Below are 22,132 nucleotides of genomic sequence, written 5' to 3' on the forward strand. Positions count from 1 at the left end.
CAAAATTATTGACTCAGCCATGGACATGGGGACAGTTAATCTGCATATAAAGTCTATAGCCAACCTAATGTCATCAAAACAGAGTAAATTTAAAATACATTTCTCCCGATGAATAAAGTAGCTAAACATCACTGGAAAGCAGTACAACTGTATTCGCTAACAAGCAAGTAAAACAGTATGTGATGCCAGTGTGAATTACTTTTGTTGACAGAATAGAGCTAGCTGCACCATGTACTAACATTACATTTGCATATAGGCAGCGAGCTAAACTATTATGTGATAAAAACCAGACTGCGAGAAGTAACAGTCTCTTTCCCAAGCTGGGTTGAATAATCTCTCATTTCGAATTTAACACCACGTTTTTTTAATGGGTAAGAACAAAAGCAGGAAAAAACATTAACATAGAATGAAAATTCACAGCTACTTCCCAAGTCCCTCCTTGGTCATTGAGGACACTTAATACATGTTAGACTTTATAAAATATGTTCCAGTCCAAAACTTGAATGAGATGTGACTGTGCAGTTTGATGTCCTTCGCAAAGTTAACACCAGAACCTGCGCAATATTGCTGTGGTCTTTGTGAAACGGTTCATTTACTCAACTTCCCATTCTTCTCCTTTCTCTAATGCTAAACTAGTATTTTTGGGGGAGTTTCTAGTTTGTTTCGGTCAGAGGTGTTTTTTTTAATGAAAGGAATTGTTGTCATTCTGCATCACTTGTTCTCCCTCTTTCCAGCAGGTTTTCTCTAACACACACACCCCACCTGTGCTGTGTCTCAAATCGTTCTTCCCTCCCCTCCCCCTCCCCCAGGCCCCTTTATAACTGAAATAAGTTTCTTTCAAGTTTTGGGGTTTGATGTTACAGTTTATTAATCTTTACTTCCTCCAAAACAGCTGGAACGCTGATGGCCGTTAACCTGGACCTGTCACCAGGAGAAGCTCCGCACTTGCCATCCCGTGGGACCGGGAGCTTCTTATTGGGGGTGTTTCTGAAGCATTACCGCCCACCCACCAGCACTGTCCCCCCAGACCCACACCCCCCGGCTCTGTCCCTCCATTCCTCCACCCGCCAGCTCCAGTACTTTGCTGCATTCTGCCGACCCCCTCTCTCCATCTCCAGCACCTGCTCCAGTCATACACCAGCACCATGCCTGTTCCCATCACAGTCGGTGATCTGCCCCACCCGGAGAGGCCCTGATGCTTTTTAATTACTTTCGCTCCTGATATTTTAAAATATCTTGCTCCAAGCCTTTAAACTTGTGTTTTAAAATAACCGAGCGGCTAAGGTTATTTTAAAACACAAGTTTAAAGGCTTGGAGCAAGACATTTACAATTACCACGGACTTCAACATTTTTAACCACGGACCACTGGTGTCCGTGTGCAGACACATTGTCAACTCCTGCTGGCCACTGCCTGAGGCTAAGTCAGACTGTCTGTGATTTCAGCATCCACCCTCAAGCTGAACTCCATATCCGACATTCTCTCCATCACGATGATCCCCTACTTCTATCTATGTAACATTGCCAGTCTCTACCCCTACTTCAGCTCATCTCCTACTGAGCACTCGTCCATGCTTCCAGACACGACTATTCCAATGTTCTCCTGCCCAGCCTCCCACCTTACACACTCTGTAATCTTCAGCTACTCAGAGTCTTCTGCCTGTACCCTGTCCCCTCCAGGTCCCATTTCTGATATCACATGTGTGTTCACACACCTAGAATGGCTTCCAACCCTCAGGCCTTCAATTTAAAATTCCTGTCCTTCTATTTAAATAGTTTGGTGACCCCATTGCTTCCTTTCGCAGTTCCCTTCTTCAGTTCTCATCCCACTGGAATTTTCCATTGCTCTGACACTGTCCTTTTGTACAGCCCTTCCTTCACATCACCACTGGTGCTCAAACTTTCAGTTATCTTGGGCCTCACACTCTGAAATTCACTACTGAAACCGATCCCCATCCCATTCCTTCTTAAAACTTACCTTTTCTTTAGGTTTTGGTCACCTGTGCCAATTTATCCTGCTCTGTCTCGGGCCCGCTGTCTGATTCAGCCTCTGTGAAACATCTTGGGTTGTTTCTTGACATTAAAAGTCCTATATTAAATATAAGTTGGCGATGGAAGTCCTGACTATCCATTGCTGGATATGTTCTCCCGGTTACTGAGGTTTCATACTGGCAGTGGGTGTACAAAACATTGCGTATCTGACATTTCAATTACTGAGGGGAATATATATGGAGTGATTGGATTTTCAGTATTGTTATTATTGGTTGATTCTCCTGACTGATAAATCAACAGGGGTTGTTTCGATTGGTTGGTGATAATTTCTCAGATGGTTTTCTCGCTGCTTCCCTCAGTTCAGAATCCTCCTTCCCTGTCACTTGAGTTCTGATTCGCTGCTGTTTTATTTCTGAGTAAATCACAAAGTGTGACCGCAGGAAATAAGTGTGAGAAACAAGTGGATCATATTGTCAATCAGTATCTGATGTCATGTTGGACACTGAAGGACAGAGAAAACTAATCCCATTAAAATACTGCAGATTCTCAGTGATTCCTCACTCTCCTAGAACAATACATCTGATTTTGAATTTAGTTTAATCACATTTATTTGCCATTAATGTCTGAATCAGGATGTTTACAGAATATTCAGCCCATGTTCAGAATGTATCAGTACCTGGCCCAGTGACTGCTTTCTGTGCTCAAAACTGAGAATTCAGATATTCATTATTATTCTTTACAGAAAGTCACTGAGCTCGTGGAGAAGGGAAACCGGACAGACAGTTCCAAACTTCTCCTAAATCTGGTGATGGAGAAAGACTCTCGGGTCCAAAGGCTGATGTGGAAATCCTTTGTGAAAATGTGCCACAGGTTACCAAAGTTGTACAAAATGCTGAAAGAAATACAGGAACTCGGTACGGTAAAATCACACACTGAATTCAACTTCAGATTCAAACACTGCAGAATTTACTATAATATTACACAAATCTGATTTCATGAAAATTAATTGATTTTAACAGGTTGTGATTCATTTGATTATATGGACATCGCACGAGGTTTATCTGAAATACCCAGTCACCTGAAAGGTAAGTGATGACATGGAGATTTCAAACTGTTTATTTCACTTCCCAGAATCAGAATGATTGACTGTAGTCGTTTGTTTAAGAGATTGACAGGATCTGGGAATCAGAAAATCAAAGGCTGGAGAAACAAGATTGAACATCGTTTGGATTTGTTGTCAATTCTCAATTATTCGGCATAGATTCAAGTTACAATTCATATGATTTCTGTCATATCCTGTAAATATGTGAACATTGTATTTCACTTAATCCAGCTGCTGATCATTATTATTTCTGAAATCTTACACACATCTGGCAGGATCCTGATAAGCTGTGAATCTTAATACAAACCTCCTGTGTGCTGCACGGATGCTCTGGGCTCACAGTAAAGAGCAGTGCCTTGACCCAGATGTTAAGGGTTCCCTGCACCCCGAGCAATATGTCCCACCAAAATGATGAGCAGGAAGAGACCAGATGGTCCATCAAACCCACCCCATTCCACGAAGGCTCGAGCATTATAGCTAAACACTTCATCCCTCCCTTACCCCTTACCCCCACAAGACACCACCCCACAGTCAAGCAAAAAACATGGAAACAACGAGAGTCAATATGGGAAAATGTGCTTGGTAATATTCCTCTCTGACTGCCCCCCCCCACCGCCCCCGCACCCATCCCCGTGCAATCCAGGAGATCACACGGACCACATTTTACCTATAAAGACACTTACCTTCTACATGATGAGATCTCTGTCCCAGTCAGGAATCGGTCCAGCTCCCTCTTGAAGGTAAACAGAGAGTCAGCAGCCAGCAGCACATTCCAGAGGATCACAATTCTCTGGGAAAGAAGAACCATCGAACATCCAGTTTATTCCTACAATTACATAGTTTAAATGTGTGTTTGCTGGTCCTCCCAATCTGATAAACTAGAATAATCTATCAACAGAGACTCTATCCAGCCATTCAGTTATTTAATAGACCTCTATCAGGTTGCCTGTAAGTCTGTGCTGCTCTAAAATAAATAGACCAAGGTCCTTGACCTTGTCTCAGTAGCTCAGGTTCCCTAAGATAGGAATCATTCCTGAAGATTTCCTCTGTACCTTTTCCAATGGCACTATATCATCCACCATGTGGGGGAACCAAGACTGGGCATAGTATCCAGATGTGGTCTGACCAGTGACCTGTACAGTGTCAAAGTGGAACCTTGTCTTTTATACTGAGTGGTTCGATTAATATAACCCAGTACTTTGGTAACTTTAGCAATGATTTTTTTACATTGGTCATTAACCTTCAGTGATCTGTGTACAGTAACACCAAGATCTTTTTTCCCTCTCACACTCTCTCACTATTGATGCCTCCGAATGATTCCTGTGTTCTCTGATTGCCCGATCAATATGTGTGGCACTACATTTAACTAAATTAAATGCCATTTCCCATGTTTGCTTCACTCTCCTGGCACATCTACAATGTTTTTGGATTTGATTGCCCTCCTCAACCGTTTTAACCGTTGCACATATGTTAGTGTCATTTGCAAACCTACTTCCCATCCTCCCAACGCCACTGTCCAGGTCACTAATACAGACTGTGAAGAGTAGCAGGTCTAGGACCAGTCACTTGTAACTTGTCTTCAAGCTGAACCACATCTGTTAATTATAACATTTTGGCTGCAGGATTGAAGACAATTCCCAATCCAGAGTTTCAAATTTCTACTGATACATCAAGTTTCCATCTTCTGAAGTAACCTAGTGTGAGAAACCTTATCAAAGACTTTCTGAAAGTCCAAGTAGACAATGTGCACAGGATTTCCCTCATCCACCATCCCAATGACTTTCTCAAAAAAAAACTCTGCAAAATTTGTTGGGCAGAAGCTATTTTCTCAGAAGCTCAGTTATAAATTTCTATTGGTCCTTCCCTTTCCCTGTAAACATAAAAGACATTTCTTCTGATCCCATTAGCATCTTCCCAATAAGGGATGTCAGCATGATAGGCCTGTAGTTCCCTGGCTCTGATTTGTCTCCTTTTAAACTGTAGGGAAAGAGGTGGAGAAATGTGAAATATTGAAACGTTATCATTTCACAGCAAAGAATGAGACATCAGAGTGTGTTTGATCCAAACTGAGAATATATGTTAATGTTCACACAATGGAACATTAATCTGTGGAGAAATGTGAGGAAAAGACAATGTTCAGAGTGACTGGAAAGTTAGTTATTGGCCAACTTCCTAATGACAGTGAAAGAGAGAATCTCATTCTACTCAAAGAATAATCCTTTAACTCTGGAGTTGTTTTTGAACCCAATGTAATGACTAACAGAAACATATTTTTAATTTCCCAAACCTGCATTATAGGAAATCAAGACCAAAACAAAGCAATGCAGTATAATTATTGGTAGAACAGTTCAGATGAACTGTGAATGTTTTCTGCTCTAACATTACACTGAGAGGTGGGCAGTTGTTCAATTTCTAATTCTAATCAGTAACATGACCGGACTGTTATAAAACCACAATCAATGAATGTATGTGTAAAACTGCTGAATAATTGTTAGCTTCCAGTTGCCTGTAATTTTAATTAGGAGCATAGGAACAAAGGAGCAGGAGTAGGTCATTCTGCCCATTGAGCCTGCTCCACCATTCACTTTAGATCATGGCCGATCATTTACCTCAATGCCACTACCCTACGTTATCTCCATATCTCTTGATGTTATTAGCATCCAGATAGCTATCAATTTCTGTCTTGAACATGCTCAATGATTGAACTTTCACAGCCCTCTGGAGTAGAGAATTCCAAAGATTCCCTACCCTCTGCGTGAAGAAATTCCTCCTCATCTCAGTCTTAAATGGCCTATCCCTTATTCTGAGACCAGGTCCCCCGGTTCTAGACTCACAAGCCAGGAGACATATCCTAGCTACATCCACCCTGTCACACCCTGTAAGAATTTTGTATGTTTCAATGAGATCACCTCTCATTTTTTTGAAAATCTGGAGAATACAAACCCAGTTTCCTCAATCTCTTCTCATAAGACAGTGTCCCAGGGACAAGTCTGGTGAATCTGCATTGTACTCCCTCTATGGCAAGTTTATCCTTCCTTAAATGAGGATACAAAAACTGTACACAATATTCCAGGGTTGGTCTCACCAAGGCCCTATACAATTGCAGCAAGACATTTTTACTCTTGTATTCTCATCCTCTTACAATGAAGGCCAACATACCTTTTATCTTCCTAATTGCTTGCTGCACCTGCACGCTCGCTTTTAATGACTCATGAACAAGGACACCAGGTCCTTTTCGACATGAACATTTCCCAACCTCTCACCATTTAAGAAATACTCTGTTGTACTGTTTTTTCTACGAAAGTGGATAACTTCATACCTATTCACATTGTAGTCACCAAGGTGGGAGTAATGCAGTGCTAATTCAGTCCCACTACTTCGCAGGTCACAACATACCAGTAAAGTATCCCTCCTACTGAAAATTAGCCAAATTAAACACTTTATTTATCCCCCAGAATAAAGCACACCAAACCAGGTTTCTTTAAACAACAACAAAATTAACTATTTACTATTAAACTAAATCTTAAACAGTAATGGGTTAAATCTGTATGTATAAAAAGATTTCATAGCTTCTTATTCTTCCTAGCCCTCATGCACACACACATGCATTCAAAAATCGGTTAACTGGGGGAAAAAGCTTTTTTGTGTTCAACTATTTCTTAGCAATAATGAGATAGTTGGTGGTCATGGGCTGGTAGGATATTTCTAGATCGGAGAGGGATCCCAGAGTCGAATAGTCAGATGCTACTCGAAGTCTCTCCTGGCGGGTTTGATGAACAGTCTGTGATGGGTAGGCGTTCAAGGTAATTCATCTGCAGCAGGCGTCAAACGGGTCTTTCAGCAAAGGATGCAGCAACAGCTCTATCTAAATTTTAAAGTAACAGTCCAGCAATAGAAGCTTTCTCGAAATTTCAAGATCTCCCAAAACACAAACGACAGGAATCACTCTTGAGGCAGAGATTTTCCAGAGAATGGCGACAATAGCAATTTGCTACCTTTAACAATGCAGGGCTTCCTCTTAGCAAAGGAGCCTTTCTCCATAGAGAGCAGCAACTCCTCTTTCTCTGGATCTTTTCCTCTCCAGGGCTGTTTTTCTCTCTCCAGGTAGAACACAGCCACAACTCAGATGTAGGATTCCCTTTCTTAAGAGAGACAAGTCTTCTTTTCAGGAAGAGATCTTTTCCTGGTCTGCAAAAAGAAAAACGAATGAAAAAAAACAACTGCCTGCCTGTTTGTTCTGCCTCCTGCCTTTCCAGCACTGGTCTTTCACAAAGCAAAATTGAAACTGAACTCTTAACAGTAAGTCAGGTGACCTGTCATTTCCCTTGCTGTTGTTTGGAAACAGGTTGCCTTGCAATCTATACCCACCCAGTTCAGCATTCAGTGTTCTCAGAGAGAAATCCCCTTTTCTCCTAGTCTTTCAAAACACAAAACTCCAAGTTTTCTTCTGAAAAATAAAACACTTGTAACACCTCCGCCCTTGGTGAAATGAAACGCCAACTGTATAAACACATTTTCGCATTCATACCCATCATTCATTCTACTGGTAGTTAACACGATTTTTCTTTGTAGCATTGTTGCTCCTGGAACTGAAATAAGGTTAAATTTGTGACAAAGCATTGGCGATAACATTGTTTTTTTTTCCCGAAATGTGTCCAATCTTCAAATGATAAGGCTGTAACAATAATCTTTATCTTTATATTCTAGCATTTTGGTTTAAACATTTTTTTTTACAAAGATTGTTTCCATCAGCCAATTGCAACCTTCCAAACATAGTCTCCTGGTTTTTTCATGTGTTGTTTCCAAGTATTCCTAAAGACCAGCACCTCAGCAAGATGACCTTCATCGTTAGGAACAATGGCCACTACTGGGTTCACTCGTCTCTGAATTTTTTTTTTTGAGTCATTAATCTGTGTGGTAATACTTGACACTGGAAAACCCCGTCCATTGTAACAAAAACAGTTTCTTTCTGAGCTTGGGGTGTCAAAGGAATTTGCCAGGATCTCTCGAACCAAATTTACCTCTCAGACAAATGGCACTGCCCACTCTGTAAATATTCTTCCAAGCGAGAAATTGAGCAAGTCTGCCTTCATTACTGCATTGACTTTTCTGTAGCCTGAGCAAAGTTGGGTTGACCTGTCAGGTTTAAACACTAATAACTATTGGTGAACTCCAGCTGCTTTGACTCCATTCAGTTATGTTGTTTTCCAGCATGGATTTCTGCTTTTACTTGAGCCTGGACTTAAGCAAAAAGGTTGGTGTTTTATAGGATAAAATAAAAGCAAAATACTGCAGATGCTAGAAATCTGAAATAAAAGCAAGAAATGCTGGAAATACTCAGCAGGTCTGGCAGCATCTGTGGAGAGAGAAGCAGAATTCATGTTTCAGGTCAGTGACCTTTCCTCAGAACTAGCAAAGGTAAGAAACAGGTTTTAAGAGATAACAAGTTTTATAGGAATGGATTCCACTATATCCACATCATGTATGGCTAAGGTTGTACATCCTGGCTTATCCCGACGGACTCTTAAACGCTGTGAAAAGTCTTGTTAGGTCTTCACGTTGTTCTGTCTGTAAGTACAAAAGCATGTTGTCCAATTTTCCTTGCCATTCTGTATTAGCTAACTTGACAGTAGGAGGTTCAATCTGAAAATTGTCCAGGCCTGCTTCTACCTCATCCTCACTAGCCTTTTCCTTCTCAATAGTCCCCATGACCTAGCATACCTGTACTGGTTTATCCTCCTCCCTGTGGTAATATTGCATCAACATATTGATATCAAACAGCCAATTCTTTTCCCAGTGATCACGGGTTTCAATCAAGTAATTTACCGTACCCACTCTTTACACCACTTTATACTGAACCTGCTTTTAATAGTTCACCCTGTAAAGGTAATAATACTAATACTTCATCCCCTAGTTGAAAATTTTGGGTCTTTGCATTCTTGTCCGCCCATTTTTTTCATATTGGCTTGGGATGATTTAAGATGTTCCTGAGTGACGTTACAAGCTTTCGTGAGCCTTTCCTGGAACACAGATACATCGTCGCGTATCGAAGGTTCATTCCTTTGTTCTAAGAATCTGTCTTCGATGAGTCTTATTTCTTGTCTGCGGGGAGGCAGTGGTGTAGTGGTATTGTCACTGGACTAGTAACCCAGAGACTCGGTATTTTTCTGGGGACATGGGTTCAAATCCCATCAGAGCAGAAGGTGAAATGGGAATTCAATTAATAAATCTGGAATTAAAAGCTAGTCTAATGATGGCCATGAAACAATTGTCGATCGTTGTAAAAACCCATCTGGTTCACTAATGTCCTTTAGGGAAGGAAATCTGCTGTCCTTACCTGGTCTGGTCTACATGTGACTCCAGACCCACAGCAATGTGGTTAACTCTTACATGCCCTCTGAAATGGCCTAGCAAGCCACTCAGTTGTACCTATTGTACGAAGTCAATAAAACAGAATGAAACCGGAAAGACCACCCGGCATTGACCTAGGCATTGGAAATTACAACAGCAAACCCAACCCTGTCGACCCTGCAAAGTTCTCCTTAATAACATCTGGGGGCTTGTGCCAAAGTTGGGAGAGCTGTCTCAAAGACAAGTCGAGCAACTACCTGATATAGTCAAACTCACGGAATCATACCTGCCAGATACTGCCATCACCATCCCCGGGTATGTCCTGTCCTACTGGCAGGACAGACCCAGCAGAGGTGGTGGCACAGTAGAATACAGTCTGAAGGGAGTTTCCCTGGGAGTCCTCAAGATCGACTGCGGACCTGATGAAGTTTCATGGCATCAGGTCAAACTTGGGTAAGGAGCGTTCTTGCTGATTACCACCTCCCGCCCTCCCTCAACTGTGAATCAGTACTCTTCCATGTTGAACAGCACTTGGAGGAAACACTGAGGGTGGCAAGGGCACAGAATGTACTCCGGGTGGGGGACTTCAATGTCCATCACCAAGAGTGGCTCGGTTACACCACTACTGACCGAACTGGCCGAGTCCTAAAAGACATAGCTGCTAGACTGGGTATGCGGCAGGTTGTGAGGGAACCAACAAGAGGGAAAAACATTCTTGACCTTGTCCTCACCAATCTGCCTGCCACAGATGCACCTGTCCATGACAGTGTTGGTAGGAGTGACCTCCGCACAGTCCTTGGAGAGATAAAGTTCCGCCTTCACATTGAGGATACCCTCCATCGTGTTGTGTGGCACTACCACTGTGCTAAATGGGATAGTTTTTGAACAGATCTAGTAATGTAAAACTGGGCATCCATGAGGTGCTGTGGGCCATCAGCAGCAGTAGAATTATACTCAACCTCAATCTGTAACCTCAAGGCCCGGCATATTCACCACTCTACCATTACCATCAAGCCAGGAGACAAAACCTGGTTCAATGAAGAGTGCAGGAGAGCAGGCCAGGAGCAGCACCAGGCATACCTCAAAATGAGGTGTCAACCTGGTGACGCTACAAATGATTCTGTGATTATGAATATCTTAGCCTGTTGCCTGACTAGTCTGTGAGACAGCTCTCTGAATTTTGGCACAAGATGTTGGTGAAGAGGAGTTTACAGGGTTAAGATCATAAGAACTAGGAGCAGGAGTAGGCCGTCCGGCTGGTTATGCATGTGGTGTCAGGAGCCTCCGTCAACACCAGGTGGTTTGTCTGGTTTTATACTGCTTACACTTTTTTTTAACCAATATGATAGAACTGAGTAACTTGCCAGGCCATTTCAGCCAGCAGTTCACAGTCAGCCACATTGTTGTGTGTCTGTAGTCACCGAGAACCAGACTGGATGGACGGCAGATTTCTTTCCCTAAACGACATTAGTGAACCAGGTGGATTTTCATGACCATCTGGTAGTTTTCCTGTACAACATTCTTGATACTAGCTTTATTCCAGATTTATCTACTGAACAGAATTTACATTCCCCAGCTCCCATGGTTGTATATAAACTCATATCTCTGGATCAGTGATCCAGGCCTCTGCCTTACTAGTCCAGTGACGTAACTGTGTTACTCTACCCTTGGTGGAACACAGAGACCTCAGAGTTTTGTCAGGCTGGAGGTGGTTACAGCGATAGGGAGGGTCCAGGCCCTGGAGGGATTTGAAAATAATGAGAATTTTTTAATTAATATGTTGCTGAACTGAGAGCCAATGTCCAGCCAGATAAACTGCTCATTGTCTGATACAATAACAGTGGGATTACTGACAATTCACAGTATAACCCACTTGTGTCCGATGTCAAATTTCCCATTTCTGCAGAAGGTAAACACTGCTGATGGTTTTAAAAATGAATCCAATGTAATGTCTACTGTCTAATAACCAGGATCACGTGTGGATTTGTAATGAGATTTCTAATCGTACAGGGCAGGACAGATCATGTTAACCATCAGAGGGAAAATATCACCTGTGTAGGCATCTCCATGTTCAGTAAATGTTAGAATCAAATCAGGATTTAAAACTTCTTTTCACCATTCTTCACTTTCAGGTGAAGTTTTCATTAACTGAGTTTTAATTTATACACACACCTCTATTGAAGCTGTGAATTAAATCTTGCAACTTTATTGAATAATAAAATGTTTATCAGAAGTTGTTTTTATATCAATACAGCTAACATTGAAAACCACTTTCTGTCTGTTCTAATTGAAGATGTTCAACAGAAACACAAGGAAACACTCCAGGTACAAACTGAAACACTGAGAGTGAACACTATCCTAATAAAGGAGAAGGTTAAGATTTTCCAGCTGGTTGATCGATACGCTGAGCTAACGGTCATTTCTACTGTTCGAGATCGGACACTTGTAGAACATGAACTGCTGGTAAGAGGCCGAGACCATGAAGAGTGGAGAGAGAAACATCTCCGGAGAGAACTGGAAAAAATCCGAACTGATCAATTGTTCCAGAGCAGTTTTTCCTGGGGAAAATCCAAATCTGGGAGTTCAGCAGCAGTGAGTGGAGCCCCGGGGATTGGAAAAACAACAATGGTACAAAAGATTGTTCATGACTGGGCCACTGGGAAAATATACACAAACTTTCAATTTGTTTTCAGTTTTAAATTCCGGGATTTGAATACTATTAACTGCAGAATAAACCTGAGGAATCTGATACTGGATCAGTATCCTTACTTTGGGAATGTTCTGGGAGAGCTCTGGAAGAATCCAGAGGGATTGCTGTTTATATTTGATGGCTTGGATGAATTCAAGGACATGATGGATTTTGGTGATGATCGGAGAAATACAGAACCTCAGTACATGTGCACAGATCCCGAATGCTGCTGTGAAGTGTCTGACATTGTGTACAGTTTAATGCAACACAAGCTGCTCCCAGGATGTTCAGTGTTAGTGACCAGTCGTCCCACTGCATTACATTTATTGGAAAAGGCTGAGATCAGTGTCTGGGCTGAAATCCTGGGATTTGTTGGTGATGAACGGAAGGAATATTTCAACAAGTTTTTTGAAGATCAGACGGTGGCAGCAGCTGTTTTCAAACACGTGGAGGAGAACGAGATCCTGTACACCATGTGTTACAACCCTTCCTACTGCTGGATCCTCTGTCTGTCACTGGGTCCCTTCTTTACACAAAGAGACAGGAAACAGCAGCAAGTTCCCAAGACCATCACCCAGCTATATTCCTACTATATTTACAACATTCTGAAAAACCATAGCCGAGAGATTGAAAACCCCCGTGATGTGTTACTGAAGATCGGTGAGATGGCCTTCACAGGAGTCTCCGAGAAGAAGATTGTGTTTAGAGATGGAGATTTGATCGAGTACAATCTGCAACCTTCCCAGTTCCTGTCTGGATTCCTGATGGAACTTTTGGAGAGAGATGATTCTGTCCAGAATGTGGTTTACACATTCCCGCACCTCACCATCCAAGAGTTTGTAGCTGCACTCGCACAATTCCTGACTGCAGGTCGCGGGGACATCCGGAATCTCCTCAGTGAAGCTCACAGTGAGGAAGATGGGAGATTTGAGATATTTCTGCGTTTTGTCGCTGGTCTCTCCTCCCCACAGGCAGCTCGACCCCTGGAGGAGTTTCTGGGTCCATTTCCTCATCAAACGACCTGTCAAGTGATTGACTGGGTGAAGGAGACAGTTAAAGGACAGATTGGAAAAAACACGAATGTAACTGGTAAAAGGAACCTCCTGAACACATTGCACTACCTGTTTGAGTCTCAGAATAAAGCACTGGTTCAGGACACAGTGGGATCTATGGACACACTTAAATTTAGTGGATTGCGACTAACCCCAATTGACTATGCCGTCCTGTCACACGTTATTGGTCTCTGTGATACCATAAAAAACATTAATCTATATCGCTGCGACATTCAGTGTGAAGGATTCCAGCGGCTGAGTCCCGTACTGCACAAATTCCAGGTGTTGAGGTAACTGTTTATTTGTCTCTAACTGTTGAAATGTTGAACAGTCACAGATTGTGTTGTTGCTCTGTAATGAAGGGAAAGAAACAGTTCTGTTGACCCTCAAACTTGGGTGTCAACTGACGTGGCAGACAAAAGACACCTGCACGAGATACTTCATGTAAACACTTTTATTGATACTTAAATCACTTAGCTACTCATTATTTCACTTGTTAAACTACAATAAATCACAAGACTCACAGCTTGGACTTCAATTCGACCCGTTGTGAGGTGAGGTGATCAGTCTCCCTCTGATGGGTTCTCTTCACTGAACTGGACTCAGGGTTCCCTTTCCGTGATGGTCCTGCAGGTCTTCTCCTTTCGGGGCTCCGAGCCTCCCCTTCTTATCCAGTTTCTCCCAGCATTGCGAATGTTCTTTGTCACGTACACTCAGGACCTGGAGTCGTCTGTCTGCTTAGTTTTAAAATCAAAATACATCTGCTGGCCTTCCTTCTTATCTGTAACCTTGCCTCACAGCATCCCACAGTCTCATTGAATGTTTTATCACCCACTGCCGAGCAGGCTGGAAAAGACTTTACCTGCTTCACAGCTCCGTCTCCTTGTGTAAAGCTGGCAACTTTTACCTTCATGCCTTGCACAGTTTTAGTTGTTAACCTTCGGCTGCAGTTCAGTTGAACCAGAGAGAAACAGATTTGACACAACGATGACAAATAATAAGAGGATTGTTTAGTTTTACCATCAGGACTGGAAAATCTAAAATGAATCCTTGTGAACCATCAGGGATTTTACAATCTGTATGGAATCAGTAAATACAGGTCACTGAAAGGGTCTGATAATTTAATTACAATAAATCATCATTCATAAGGCTGGACAGCGGAATGTAAATATAAAATATAAACCAGCAGTACAGAAAATTAATGTCAAATATTTTCCACATCCAGCATTTTAACTCGAAACAGGACAGAAACCCAAGTTTAAATAATTAACATTAGATATTTAATCCAATCCCATGCAGGATGTGTATGTCGAGTGAGATGTTCCCTGGATTGGGAGTATTGGGGAAACAGGAATTATTTTAGCTGTAAATGTTTAGGATTATTCACAGTCCTGAACATTTAAGAGTGATTTTTGGGAGGTTAAACTTGCTGATAAAAAGGCTCCAATCTAACATGTTGTGGGGTATTAACCCCGGAGTACAGACACACACCGGTCAGCGGTGGGGCCTCACAGCAGCAGCTCCTGGGAAAAACCTGGGCCTGAACCCAGGGATTTCCCATAATCTGTCCCTTGTGCGTGAGGCCCCAATCGGGAAGGGAACTCCCAAAGATTCCCCAAAAACTGTCGGGCCAGTTAACGTTTGAAATAAATGCAGCACCAGTTTAATGGGGAATAAAGTGAGAGACTCCCCTCCCCTGTAAAATAGGAGCACAGGCACATTTAAAACTTGCAACTGAGGCCATTCGGCCCATCATGTCCTCACTGGCTCTCTGAAAGAGAAACTCCCTCAATTCCATTCCCTTGCCTTCTCCCCATAACACAGCCCATTCCTCCTTTTCATATAACTCTCTAATTTCCTTTTTGAATACTTCAATTGAACCTGCTGCAACCACATTCTCAAGCAACGCATTCCAGACCTTAACCACTCGCTGTGTGAAAATGTTTTTCCTCATGTCGCTTTTGCTTCTCTTACCAAACACTTTAAATCTGTGCCCTCTCATTCTAGATCCTTTCACAAATGGGAACAGTTTCTCTCTATCTACTGTGTCCAGATCCCTCATGATTTTGAGTACCTCTATCAAATCACCTCTCAGCCTTCTCTTCTCTGAGGAAAACAGTCCTAACTTCCCCAGTCTATCTTCATAACTGAAGTTCCTCATCCCTGGAACCATTCTTTTTCTTCATTTCTGTACTTTCTCCAAAGCCCTCACGTCTTCCTTCAAGTGTGGTGCCCAGAATTGGACACAATACTCCAGCAGAGGCTGAAGTCTTATACAAGTCTTACACAGTCATTTGCTGTGATCTGGATTGCACTGCCTGAAATGACAGTGAAGCAGATTTAATCATAACTTTCAAAAGGGAATACTTGAAAGGAAAGATTTGCAGGTGGATGGCATTAGGTGAATTGCTCATTCAGAGGGCTGGTACAGACACGATGGGCTGAATGGCCTCCTTCTGCACTGTAACAATTCTGTGATTCTGAAATTGTCCATTTTGGAAGGAAGAATAAAAGAAGCATATTATCTAAATGGTGAGAGATTGCAGATGCAGAGGGATCTGGGTGTCCTAGTGCATGAATCACAAAAAGTTAGTATAGAGGTTCAGCAAGTAATTCGGAAAGCTAATAGAAAGTTATCCTTTATTGTGAGGGGAATTGAATACAAAAGTAGGGAGGTTGTGCTTCAGTTATACAGGGTATTGTTGAGACCACATCTGGAGTAATGTGTACAGTGTTGGTCTCCTTATTTAAGGAAGGATGGAAATGTATTGGAAGCAGTTCAAAGAAGGTTTACTAGAGTAATTCCTGAAATGGGTGGGTTGTCCTCTGAGGAAAGGTTGGACAGGCTAGACTTGTATCCACTGGAAGTTTAGAAGAGTAAGAGGTAACTTGATTGAAACATATAAGATTCTGATGGGTCTTGACAAGGTGGATGTGGAAAGGATGTTTCCTTTTGAGGGAGAATCTAGAATCGGGTCACTGTTTAAAAATAAGGAGTCGTCCATTTAAGACCGAGATGAGAATTTTTTTTCTCTCAGGTTTGTGAGTCTTTGGAACTTCCTTCCTCAAAAGGCAGTGGAAGCAGAGTCTTTGAATGTTTTTAAGTCAGAGGTAGATAGATTCTTCATTCGCAAGGGGGTGAAAGGTTATTGTGGATAGGCAGGAGATCAGCCTTGATCATGTTGAATGGTGGAGCAGACTCAAGGGGCTGAGTGGCCTACTCCTGCTCCTAATTCATATGTAAGGAGAACAACCCCAGATTTTCCAATCTAACCTTGTCGCTAAAATCCTCCATCCCTGGAATTGTTCTGTTAAATCTCTACTGCACCCTCTCAGTGACCCTCACATCCTTCCTAATGTGTGGTGACCAAATCTGGACGTAATACTCCAATTGTGGCCTAACCAGAGCTTTATAAACATGCTGCATAACTTCCCTGCTTTTGTACTCAATACTTCTATTTATGAAGCCCAAGATCTCATAAACTTTGCTAACTACTCTCCCAATATGTCCTACCCTGTTCAAAGACCCATGCACATGAACCCCCAGGTCTCTCTGTTCCTGCACACTCTTGAACTGTGCCATTAAGTCTATGTTGCCTCTTCCTAACTCTTCTGCCAAATGCATCACCTTACACTTCTCTGTATGGCATTCCATCTGTTATTTGTCTGCCCATTCTGATAGCCTATCAATGTCCTGATGCAGGCGATTGGTATCATCCTCATAAGAACATTAGAAATAGGAGCAGGAGTAGGCCATTCAGCCCCTCGAGTCTGTTCTGTCATTCAATAAGATCATGACTGATCTAGTTGTGGCCTTAACTCCACTTTCCTGCCTGTCCCCAATAAACCTTGACTCCCTTGTCAATCAGAAACCTGTCTAACTCAGCTTTGAATATATTCAATGATCCAGCCTCCACTGCTCTCCGGGGAAGAGAATTCCAAACACTAACAACCCTCAGAGAAGAAGTTCCTCCTCATCTCCGTCTTAAATGGGAGGCCCCTTAGTTTGAACCTGTGCTCCCCCCCCCCTCCCCCGCCCCCCCAGTTCTACATTCCCCACCAGGGGAAACATCCCCTCAGCATCTACCCTGTCATGTCCCCTCAGAATCTTATGTTTTTCAATTCGATCACATCTCAATCTTCTAAACTCCAATGAGTATACGTCCAACTTGCTCAACCTTTCCTCATCAGACAAACCCCTTGTTGACCCTTTTTCTCTGTCGGGTATCAACTGATGTGACAGACAAAGATACGCTGAAACCAAAGTATCGCATCACTTCACTTTATTAGTACTAGAATCACTTAAACCATACAAAAGCTTACAACAGTTTTATTTAGACACCAAATAAGTACAAGTCTCACTTCTTGTACGAGATAGTACCCGTCAACACAGCACGTCTTGTCACGGTTGATCACTGAGCCTCCAGACTCAGGGTCCTGTCTTCGAGAGTTGTTCCCGGCTTCTCGCCGAGAATACCCTCCAGTTTTAACCCTTATATATTCTTTGAAGGCTCCTTGTTCAACCCATGACTCACATGATCTTGTTTTGCACAAATCTTCAAGCATTATCTCATCTTTGGACAACATTAGCCATTTAGCCATCTGAACAGAAGTCCAGACTTGTTTACAACAACCACCGTTCATTCCCCTATATCTGTTCCTCTTTTATCTGTTCTTGTTCAACACTCTAGTCTCATGGTCACATATCCCGAACCACAAGCTTCGACATGTCTGTTAGCTTACCAGCCAAAGACCTGCAGGTTGATAGGTAAATTGGCCATTGTAAATTGCCCCTAGTGTTGGTAGGTGGTAGGAGAATGGTGGGGATGTGGTAGGGAATATGGGATTAATGTAGGATTAGTATAAATGGGTGGTTGTTGGTCGGCACAGACTCGGTGGGCCGAAGGGCCTGTTTCTGTGCTGTATCTCTCTATGACTCTTCAGTTCTGCACTTATGTTTAGCTGCCTTCGAGCATGCTGGGTATAAAGCGTTACTTGACCAACTTTTCAGGGCCTACATTCGGGAATCAGCCTAGTGACCTCTGAACTACTTCCAATGCAAATGTGTCCTCCCCCTCCCTTAAATAAGGTGACCAAAACTGTACAGAGTACTGCGGATGTGGACACAACAATGCCCTGTACTGTTGCAGCAAGACTTGCCTATTTTTATACGCCATCCCCTTTGCAATGAAGGCCAACATTCATTTGCCTTCCTAATTACTTGGTGTTCCTGCATGCTGAGTGTTTGTGAGTCATGTACAAGGTCACCCAGGTCCTTCTGGACCACAGCATTCTGCAGTCTCTCTCCATGTAAATAATTTTATTCCTGCTGGCAGATGGAGTATAATGCGAAAAATGTGAGGTTGTCCACTTAAGCAGGAGTAAACTTATTTACGTGGAGAGAGACTGCAGAATGCTGTGGTCCAGAGGGACCTGGGGTGGCCTTGTACATGACTCACAAACAGTTTTGTCCACCTACTTAACTTATTGATATCCCTTTGCAGACTCCTCACAACTTACTTTCATACCTATCTTCATACTGTTTCCAAATTTGGCTACAATACATTTGGTCTCTTCATCAAAATAATTCATGGAGATTGTAAGTAGTTACAGTTTGCTGTCCTGAAAATGACCCATTTATCCCGACTCTCTATTTCCTGTCAGTTAGCCAGTCCTCTATCCATGTTAATATATCACCCCCAATCCCAGGAGCTCTTATCTTGTGCAGTAACCTTTTATGAGCGATCTTATCGAAGACCTTTTGGAAATCCACATACACTACATCTACTGGTTCCCCTTTATCCACCCTGCTTGATGCATCCTCAAAGAACTCGAAGAACTTTGTGAAACATGATTTCCCTTTCACAAAACCATGTTGACTCTGCCTGACTGTATTGTGATTTTTCCAGATATCCTGCTGCTACCTCTTTAAAAAATGGATTCTAGCATTTTCCCAACGATAGATGTTAGGCTAACTGGCCTGTAGTTTCCTGCTTTCTGTCTCTCTCCTTTCTTGAACAGAGGTGTTATACTTGTGATTTTTCCAATCCACTGGGACCTTTCCAGAATCTAGGGAATTTTGGAAGATTAAAACCAATGCATCCACTATTTCTGCAGCCACTTCCTTTAAGACCCTCGGGCACAGGCCATCAGGTCCATGGGATTTGTCAGCCTTTAGTCCCATTAGTATTCCCATTACTTTTTCTCCAGTGAGAGTGATTGTTTTAAATTCCTCCCTGCCTTTTGCCTCCTGATTTTCACTGTTTTCCACATCTCCAAGTTTAGTATCATTGGCAATTTTTGAAATTTGACTCTGTATTCCAATATCCAAGTCATTTGTATATATCAAAAAAGCAGTGGTCCCAGTACTGACTCCTGTCTACCATCCTCCACTCTGAAAAACAACACGACTCATAGATTTTACAAATCTATGCTGGCTCTCCGTAATTAACATAAACCTCTCCAAGTGCCTGTTATTTTTTTTCCCTGATTATTGTTTCCAAAACCTTACCCACCACTGATGTTAAACTGCCCGTCCTGTAGTTACTACGAATGTCCTTGCAGCCTATCTTGAGTCAGTGTGTCATATTTACCACTTTCCAATCCTCTGGCACCTCCCCTCTATCGAGGGAAGATTGGAAGATTATGACAAGCCCTTCTGCTATCTCCATCCCACTTCCCTTAGCAACCTGGGATGCAAGCCATCCGGACCAGACGACCCATCCACTCCAAGCAAAGCCAGCTTTTCCAGTCCATCCGGCCGAGCAATTTTCATCTGTCCATTACTTCCAGCATCTCCACTTCTGCTATTTTGTCAGCATCATCTTCCTTAGCAGACACCAATACAAAGTACTGATTAGGTATTTTAACCTTACCCTGTGTCTCTGAATATATATCACCTTCTTAGTTACTAATAGACACCACCCTGCCTCTGACTATCCACTTACCATTTACATGCTGGTGGAAGATTTTTGGATTCCCTTTTATATTAACTGCCATTCTATTCTCATATTCTTTCTTTGCCAGTCTTATTTTGCTCTTCACTTCCCCTTTCAGCTTATTGTATTTGTCCTGGTTCTCTCATGACGAATCCAGCTGACATGAATCATACACCCTTTTCTTGTTTCAGTATATTCTCTATCTCGTTCATCATCCCAGGAGTCCTGGCTTTGGTTCCACTAACTTTTACCCTTGTTGGAATGGACTGAACCTGTACCTGAAACATCTCCTCCCATTGGAGACTGCTGAAAATGACAACACATTGGAGAGCAGTCCAGACCATGGCACCAATGAGCAAGAGACTGCACAGGGGGAACAGCAAAATGTAGAGTGGTTATAGGAGATTCGATAGTCAGGCATTTCTGTAACCCTCATTGTGAGTCCCACATGGTGTGTTGTCTCCCTAATGCTGGGGTAAAGGAGAGAGTGTAGAATAGTTTGCAGGGGGAAGGAAGTGATCCAGAAGTTGTGGTACACATCAGTACCAACGACATAGAGAGGGCAGATATTGAGGTCCTACAGTCTGATTTTCAGGAGCTCGGGAGAAAGTTAAAAAGTCAGACCTCAAGGTAATAATCTTTGGATTAGTCCCAGTGTCACACGCCAGTGAGAGTAGAAATCGGAAGATAAGGAGCATCAATACGTGGCTTGAAGCATGGTGCAGGAGGGAGGGCTTCAGATTCTTGGGGCATAAGGACCCGTTCTGGGGCTGAAGGCACCTATTCAAAAGGGACAGGTTCCACCATAACAGGACTGGGACCAATGGCCGTGTGGGGATGTTCACTCGTGCGGTTGTGGAGGGTTTAAATTAAAGTGGCAGGAGGATGGTCACCAGCATATAGAAGTAGAATAGAGGAATAAGATACATAAAGGAGTGAGTGTATTGGATAATACTAGAGAAGGAAGTAGTACCATATTAGATACGAACATACACCATAGCAGGTGGAGTCGGCCATTCGGCCCTTCGAGTCTGTTCCACCATTTGATAAGATCATGACTGATCTGATTGCGGCCCCAACTCTACTTTCCTGTCCAGCTGCTATAACTTTTGACATCCCGTCAATCAAGAATCTGTCGAACTCAGCCTTAAAAATATTCAATGACCCTGCCTCCACTGCTCTCTGGAGAAGAGAATTCCACAGACTAACAACCTTATGAGAGAAAACATTTCTCATCATCTCTGTCTTAAATGGGAGACCCTTTATTTTTAAACTGTGTTCCATAATTTTAGTCTCTCCCACAAGGGGAAACATCTTTTCAGCATCCACCTGTCAAGTCCCCTCAGGATCTTATATGTTTCAATAAGATCACCTCTCATTCTTCGAAACTCCAATGAATACAGATCCAACCTTTCCACATATGATAACCCCTTCATCCCAGGAATCAGTCGCGTGAATCTTCTCTGAACTGCTTCGAATGCAATTCTATCCTTTAAGTAAGGGGACAAAAACTGAATGCAGTACTTCAGATGTGGTCTCACCAACACCCTGTACAACTGTAGCTAAGCTTCCCTACTTTTATATTCTATTTCCCTTGCAATAAACGACAACATTCCATTTCCTTCCTAATCACTCACTGTACCTGCGGACTAACTTTATGAATCATGTACCAGGACACCCAGATCCCTCTGTACTGCAGAGTTCTGCAATCTCTCCGTTTAAATAATATACTGCTTTTCAATTCTTCCTGCCAAAGTGGATAAGTACACACTTTGCCATATTATACTCCATCTGCCAAAATGTTGCCTCCTCACTTAACCTATCTATATCTCTATGTAGACTCTTTATTTACTTCATTGGCTGTAAAGTGCTTTGAGATGTTCGGTGGTTGTAAAAAGCGATACAGAAATGCAAGTCTTTTTCTTTATATGGAGATATTAGATCAGGTGACCAAAAGCTTGGTCAAAAGTAGGTTTTAAGGAGTGTCTTATTGGAGGAAAGTGATCTGGG

The 22,132-nt window shown here is 42.4% G+C and overlaps 1 protein-coding gene across 14 annotated transcripts in view; it reads left to right on the forward strand.

The window, feature by feature from the left end:
- Positions 1-22,132, forward strand: part of LOC137385135 (NACHT, LRR and PYD domains-containing protein 12-like) — a 122,975-nt gene that overhangs the window by 70,674 nt on the left and 30,169 nt on the right. For 12 of the 14 annotated variants that reach the window (XM_068059968.1, XM_068059961.1, XM_068059966.1 and 9 more), the window contains 3 exons: positions 2,733-2,904; positions 3,010-3,075; positions 11,698-13,474. In XM_068059968.1, the coding sequence (XP_067916069.1) occupies positions 2,733-2,904; positions 3,010-3,075; positions 11,698-13,474 (2,015 nt within the window). The remainder of the gene's footprint in view (positions 1-2,732; positions 2,905-3,009; positions 3,076-11,697; positions 13,475-22,132) is intronic. The other 2 variants (XM_068059974.1, XM_068059969.1) reach the window with 1 other exon arrangement.

The sequence above is a fragment of the Heterodontus francisci genome, chromosome 28, assembly GCF_036365525.1.
Source record: "Heterodontus francisci isolate sHetFra1 chromosome 28, sHetFra1.hap1, whole genome shotgun sequence".
In the NCBI taxonomy this organism is placed as follows: Eukaryota; Metazoa; Chordata; class Chondrichthyes; order Heterodontiformes; family Heterodontidae; genus Heterodontus; species Heterodontus francisci.